At 49.7% G+C, this 7,375-nt stretch overlaps 1 protein-coding gene across 1 annotated transcript in view; it reads right to left on the minus strand.

The window, feature by feature from the left end:
* RAB31 (RAB31, member RAS oncogene family) overlaps nucleotides 1–6,812 on the minus strand; it is a 62,468-nt gene extending 55,656 nt beyond the window's left edge. Inside the window, exon 1 of the mRNA XM_058825680.1 lies at nucleotides 6,673–6,812. Within this exon, the coding sequence (XP_058681663.1) occupies nucleotides 6,673–6,711 (39 nt within the window). The 5' untranslated portion in view covers nucleotides 6,712–6,812. The remainder of the gene's footprint in view (nucleotides 1–6,672) is intronic.
* Nucleotides 6,813–7,375: the final 563 nt, after the last annotated feature.

A 7,375-nucleotide genomic window follows, 5' to 3' on the forward strand; every position in this document is an offset into this window, starting at 1 on the left:
GGGCTGGAACCAGACGGTCTTAAAGGTCCCTACCAACTCAAACCATTTTATCATTCTTTAACAGTGCAAACCTGCTAACGCAGTTCAGTTCAAAGTGTTCACTTCAATGTGCCCCTCTCCCTTCCCCTCGAAACCACAGCGCAGGAAATGGAAAAAAAGAAAAAAGTGCCTGTCCTGATCTTATCTGGAGAGAGATGTGGCCAGGAAATCCATGACTAATAGCAGTCCTGGGAGGGTCTAGCAGCCCTGGTGACTGGACAAGTGGCATTTGCAAGAAGGAGCAGCAGGGAGGGAAAAGAGTAAGAACAGCAGAGTTATGGCTCCAGCCTCCCTGTAAATGCTTCTCTCAACAAGCAATTAGCTTGAGAAATTTTAGACAGAATAGGTCAAGAACAGGTCTCTCCAGCCTGTACGTGCACTTGCAGTCTGCAGCACCCACACTGCACCCAGCCCAGACACAGCCCAGCACAAGCAAAATGCACCAGCACTGTATAATTTGTGTAATTTATAAACACCACCAGAGGCAAAAGCCCTGCAGACTCAAAGGCCTTTGCCCATGGGCAACTCAACTGCACTGTAACTGCAGCACATCCTACCAATAAATCAAATTATCACCTTAGAAACAAGTCCTACCATCAACCAGAGTTTCAGAAAACACACTTTAAATGCAAATTAAAAATGGCCTTTTAATATGGCTTGACTTAAGCTAGCTAAAAAGAACCACCCGATGAAAATGAGAGGGGTTTTCTTTTCCTTATGTATTGTTTGCATGCAAAGTTTCTGCCTCCTTCACATAGTCTCAGCATTACCTCACTGAGTAGGGCTAAAACTGCACTCAACTATGTTAAAAGAATTGAGTTTATCACCATTCAACTTCCTTATTTTGGCAGAAATAAAGAAAGAATATGGGGGTTTTTTTCTCCAGAACTACTGTAAACCAAGAAGTTTCCCAATTTTTTTGGCCAGAAATCAAAAAGAGCATGGGGCTGGGGAAATCTAAATATAAAGAGAATTTGAAAAACAGTAGAACTACAGCCTGCATATGATATCTGGCTGACAGTCACTGCGGGGACTCATTCAACAGGCAAGTTACAAGCATGGGATGGGAGCTCAGAGATGGTTATCAGCAAATGGGAGCCCATGAAGTGCAGCAACAAGCACCAACCATAGGGTGCTCTTTTGCTACCTAGGAGATGATTAGCAACAAGCTTCCCCTTTGAGGCTTTGCTGCTACTGAAACGAAAACCTGCTTCAAATTCCTCCTTCTGCTTCTTCAGAAATCCAGTTTGGTTGGGCCACTGGAAACAAAAGCAGAGTGTGGCCTCCACAATCACCTTTGCCTAGAAGGATGTTCCAGTCTACCCTTCTAAGCAATCCCACACAACACCCTTGGAAGAAATTAGTAAAGAAAAAGTTTTGTAGATATGTTAGGAAAGCAATAGGGCCAAGATCCTGAATTCCAAACTATGAGAAATTATTTACCTACATATTTAATGTCTATATTGCAAAAAATCTGATTGTAGTCATTTAAATGTCTTGTAAAATAATATGAAAAGGCTGCTCTAGGCTTCTGAAGACACTCCTTTATTGATACAAGAGAACAGGCCTTTCTTGCTTGGTGCATAACTGAATTTTTATGCAATATTGACAAACACAATAAAAACAAAATCACCAGTCTCAGTCTCCTTTAGTATCTTGTAAGCATCTTTTGACTGGCAAAGCAGGCAAAGGAACATGGAAGTGCTGTGTGCTCACATTAAGGGCATATTTCAGAGTATTCTTCACCAAAGAAGAATACAAAAAAAAAATTTCCCAAGAAAATCAGGTAAATGCAGTTCAGCTAACCATGTGTCTGTCTTTCAGTTCTCCACGGACTTAAAATCACTGTTCAGTTTCACCTGTAATTTGATGTTTCACCACAATGCAAAAAAATAACTGGCTAGGAAAGAGATACAGATCAAAGGGCTCCTTTGATGGAAAGCCTGAAATGATGGACACTTCAAACCAGTGACTTCACAAGACAGACCGCCATGTGGCCACGACTCAAAAATTTCTCTCACGATAGAGCTACTTGTTTACATAACAAAATAGAATGAATGAGTAGGTAACGATGAACCATTAACATGGGAGAAAAAATTGCTTGGCAGTCTCTGTTCTTCTCTCAGACACGATACTTTTGTGGACAAAATTACAGAAGGCACAACACAAAATTACACATTTACTTCATCAGTACATTCTTCCTCTTTTCATGACCCCCTTTGTTTGCTCTGCTCTCTGTTTTAGGCTACAGCACTGCAGATGTTGATGCACTCGTGGATTCTGCACTGTGCAGCGTTGCTGTCTCCAGCAGGATGCTCACCTTACCACGGAGGCCACCTTGCACACACCTGGTGAGAAGAAAGCTCCTTAACTGGTCCAACCCTGCCAGGGGTGCTGTTCTGTTTTTAACAGCAGCTTTCCCATTTGTGCTGGGACACGCAGGCCATAAAAGCATTGACTATGACAAACATTTTAGACACAAATGAAAAGATTCCCAGTGATCTGTGTATACATTGGTACCATAGTGTAATTTCCACAGAGGAAATGTCTCTCCTTTTACAAATGCAGGCTCACCAGCTTCAGATAGCATTTTCATGCCAGCAAGCGACTTCTTATGAGCAAGAAAACGGAGGCACAAATGGAACGGTGAAGAAACAAAGTGTCAGCCAGGGAAGACGTGGGCACTATGTTCAGGAAAAACTTTCTACAGGAAAAGCAGTTAAGCCCTGGGACATAACCCCAGGGAGAAGACTGTGTGCTTTTAAAGACAGAGGAAACAAACATATGTCAGGAATAAGAAGGGCTTTAGGGACAAGGGATGACCTCTGAGCCTCTTCCAATCCTACCTCCTTTGGTCCTGTGATGCACAGTCACAACACAAAAATGTAATAAACAAAAACAGAAGGAAAGGAGTAATGGAGGTCACTTTAGATAGTAGTCAGCAAACCACCTCCCAAAGTCTGAAGAGTTGTCAAAGTTTCCTCAGGAAGTGACAAAGACAAGAAACTTTGCCTTAGTCGTAAACCTGGCAATCTCTTCTGTGGCTGCCACACACAATTATGTCAGGATTTGGCAGGGAGCTGTAAATCGCTCCTCCAGCCCACATAAAGAAAATGTTGGGAGCTAGGCACAGGGCACTGAGCAGCCACAGACAGATTAGGAAAGCTGGCAGCTGCACAGCCAGCCACATTTCAGCACTGAAGCACGGCTCAGGAACACAGCAGCTCCCCGACACTCCTCCCTCCTCCAGCCTCTCAACAAGGTGCCCACATGGAAACACCATGCAAGTCAAAGTAGAACTACACTTCATTTCACCACACACACTGAGCTGGAGCTAAAACCTGCTCAGACCCAGAAGCATGTGCCATCTAACACAGGGACAACTGCTGGGAACAAATAAACTGGATTGGGAGAGCAGGAAGAGTCGGGGGTAACAAGACAGGACTTGGAGCAGAGCTCAAGCATTTGCACTCAGGAAGATGAACACCTTCCACAGGCAGACACCTCACTGCCCAGCAGCAGTAATTTACTGGAGGAAGTAGTTTAGGAGCAGGCTTGAGGACACTTGCATGGCAACATACTAAAGAGAGCTGTTCAACTGCACCCCTGTAGCTCCTACACCCGAGGCTGCGAGGCACCGGACAATTAGACAGGCATCCTGCTCCTCCTCGCCCACTGGCAAGCTGGAACCATCCCTTCTCAGAGAGCTCTGCAATCAACAGAGCCTTCCTTCCAAACTGACTCACTCCCACCCTCCTGCTGCCCCAGACTTCCCCTTTGCCCTTCCCTCGCTTGTGTCTCCTCCAACAGCTACAAATCCCACAACCATCATCTTGTACTGCACTACTCCTGCCTGCTCCAAATCACTCCTGTGACACCCACAGAGAGGTTTTAAAACCCTAAAATACTCTGGAGAAAGAAGAAATGAATGCAGACCCCCAAATCCTGCTTTGTTAGGTTAATGCTGAAAACTAGAGGCCAGGCTCCCTCCTGGCAATGTGGGGTCACATCCAGGAGCCAATAACCTACACCCGATCTTTAGAGCAATGGCTCCAGGCCACTCACTGGCCCTGGAGTACTGCACTGGCCTGTAGGGCTGGCAGTGTGCACCAGAGCTCTGGTTTCTCTAGTCCTCTTCATCATATTCCCATCTAGACCTTCTATAGCCAAATGGAACTCCAGAGCTTGTGGAGAAGCTGGCTTTGCAAACATTGTACCAGCTGCAATTTTTTCCCACTGGGAAATTCTGAATAGGCAGAAACAGCCTAAGTTCTTTGCACAGCTTGAGGCCAAACTGTCAGTGATACTCTGATCCAGAGGTGCAGCCTAGGGCTGTGTTCAGAAGTGGAGAGGGATACGGATTTACAAACTAATTTAATCCATATTTCTAACAAAGATAAGAACTTGTCTTGGGACTAGAACATGCCAGACTGATTATCAAGGGATCTATGACATACAACGCAGATTAACCAGGGTTTTTTCAGGACCTACTGAAAAAAACAACTGTCAAGATTTCTTTTGGTAGATCTGAGAATGTATTTTGAGTTGCCATCTAGCTTTCAAGCAGATCAGGCAATTATTGCCTCCATTTGTTTACACAGACAGCTATGGAGTTTCCCTGCTCTAGAAATGTCAACTTCTTGAGGGGATTCATCATCTGAAGAATTCCTCTCTTTTGGGAAAATAATGTCAATCCCCACAGTAAATGAGATCAGAAGTAGGAGGTTTTCTATGACTATGCCCTTCTAAAACAGAAGGAACATATCACTAATTACTAAGTGACTATAACTACACACACATCTCCTTAAGTGCTACCACAGCCACCCCATCATTTTAATGAATCTACACAGTAATTGCATACTCTTAGTAACACAGAGCTGCACTATAGGTTTCTTTTCCTGTCTTAAAAAAAAAAAAAAGCAAGCAATTGCCTTACAAAATCTCCAGTAAGTTTTAATGTTACAAAACATCAATAAATTATGGACATGTGGAATCTCATACCACAAGACATTTCATCTCTATAAAATTACAACATTTTCTGCTGGAGAAGAAAACAAGCAAGACACATCCACATATTCTACCACAGACTCCTCATGTTTGTACAAACCACATTTATTTTTGTCACTATGCCATTTTAAAAGTTGAAGGCAGGAATTCTGACCAAGGGATGGTCACTGCCAAATACTTTGGGTTGAACTCTCCAGAGCCCTGGCAGCACATCCTGGCAAGAACTACTCCAGGGCAAGGTACCCACTCCTGCTGGGCTGAGTGTCAACACAAATCAGAGAGAACTGGAGCGTCTATTTGTGCTTGGTTTTCAAATGTTCAACTCACTTGGATGGCATGAAAGCAAATTCACTCTCAAAAGCCTTCATTCATGCACTTCTCTGAGTGCTTATGGAGATGTGGGCCTAAAAGCAGCCGAACTTGCAGCGGGTAATTTGAGATTTGAGTAGACAGAAACTTGTGTACTGGAGTAGTGATGCTCTGCTGGTTACTGTCAGCAGAGGTGGTTCTGCTCCGCGGCGGTGTTTGTGCCAACTTGGTGGGCACACTTTGCCGGGAAGCTCGCTCGGTGCCGGGCAGCGAGGGGCAGGCGCAGCCAAAGTGCCGAGCTAAGCACATTGCTGCTCCAGATGTGAAACGCACGCGCGACTTCGCCAAAAAAGCGAAAGGGAAAAAAAAAAAAAAAGGGAATGGCAAAAAAGGACGTTCCTGTAAGGAGTCGAGTCAAAGAAGCGCTGCTGAATAAAGGCAGGCAAGGAACTAAACAAAGCACCGAGCAGCACATCGGTGAGCCGGGAGCGAGCCCCTCGACACAGCGTCCCGGGGCGGGCAGCGCCGCCGCTTCTCTCCGGGCGGCTCCCACCGCTGGAACGGGGCTCGGCACGGTCACCGCCGCCTGTGACGAGCCCCCAGGGTGGGCAGCAAAGCCCCCTAGGCCTCCCGGTACCTTCGGGGCTCTGGCACCAAAGGGAGACCTCGGCGGGGCCGGGGCCGCCGCGGGATGGCTCAGTGCCGGCAGCCGCGCCGCCGGGGAGCGCTGGGGGAGACCCCGAAAGAGAGCCGCTCTCCGCCTCCCCCTACGCCCTTCTCCCTTTTACAAAGTTGAGAAACAAGACAAAAACAACCAGCCCCAAAGCCTCCCCCCGCCCCGTGCGCGGCTGCCAAGTTTCGGCGTGCAGGAATTTTCTGCGGCCGAGCCCCCCTGCCCCGCCCGGACCTCCAGACACGGCTCCCCCCGGGAAGCGGGACAGCCGGGCCGGGAGCGGGACAGCCGGGCTGGGAGCGGGACAGCCAAGGTGGGAGCGGGACAGCCGGGCCGGGAGCGGGACAGCCAAGGTGGGAGCGGGACAGCCGGGCCAGGAACGGGACAGCCGGGCCGGGAACGGGACAGCCGGGCCGGGAGCGGGACAGCCGGGCCGGGAACGGGACAGCCGGGCCGGGAGCGGGACAGCCGGGCCGGGAACGGGACAGCCGGGCTGGGAGCGGGACAGCCAAGGTGGGAGCGGGACAGCCGGGCTGGGAGCGCCCCCCGGCTTAGCGAGCAGCCCAGCTCCCACAGCCCCCACCTGCGAGGCGAGAGAGGAGGCAAAGAAAGGGGGAAGCGACCCGCCGGCCGCCCTTACTCACTCCAAGCAGACAGACTTTCAGCTCGCGTATCGCCATCATCTGCCCGGGGCCCGGCCGCTCCGCATCCCCGGCGCTCCGCACTGCCCCGCCGAGGCGGCCCAGCCCCGCCGGGGCCGCCCCCGCCGCCGGTCACATGCGCCCGGCCCCGCCTCGCTGCTGCCCCCCGCTCCCAGCCCATCCCGTCCCATCCCGTCCAGTCCCGTCCCATCCCATCCCATCCCATCCCATCCCATCCCATCCCATCCCATCCCATCCCATCCCATCCCATCCCATCCCATCCCAGCCCAGCCCATCCCATCCCATCCCAGCCCATCCCAGCCCAGCCCATCCCAGCCCAGCGCCGCCGGAGCCGCTCCGGGGCTGCCACCGCGCACTGGGCTGAGCCTGGTGAGCGGCGACAGCACGGAATGGTTAGAGATGAAAGGGAGCTCTGGAGATCATCTGGTCCAACCCTCCTGCCAAGGCTGGATCGATCACCCGGAGCAGGTTACACAGGAGCCCATCCAGGCGGGGTTTGAATGTCTCCAGGGAGACGTGGAGGTCCAGCGCTCTGCCACCCTCAGTGGGAAGTTCTTCCTCATGCAGAGGTGAAACTTCTTGCTTTTCAGTTTATGTCTATTGCTCCTCATCCTCACTGGGAACGACTGACACCATCCTCTTGGCACCCACCTTGAGATACTTACAGGTATTAATGAGATCCCCT

This window comes from Ammospiza caudacuta, chromosome 1 (assembly GCF_027887145.1).
Source record: "Ammospiza caudacuta isolate bAmmCau1 chromosome 1, bAmmCau1.pri, whole genome shotgun sequence".
Taxonomy (NCBI): Eukaryota; Metazoa; Chordata; class Aves; order Passeriformes; family Passerellidae; genus Ammospiza; species Ammospiza caudacuta.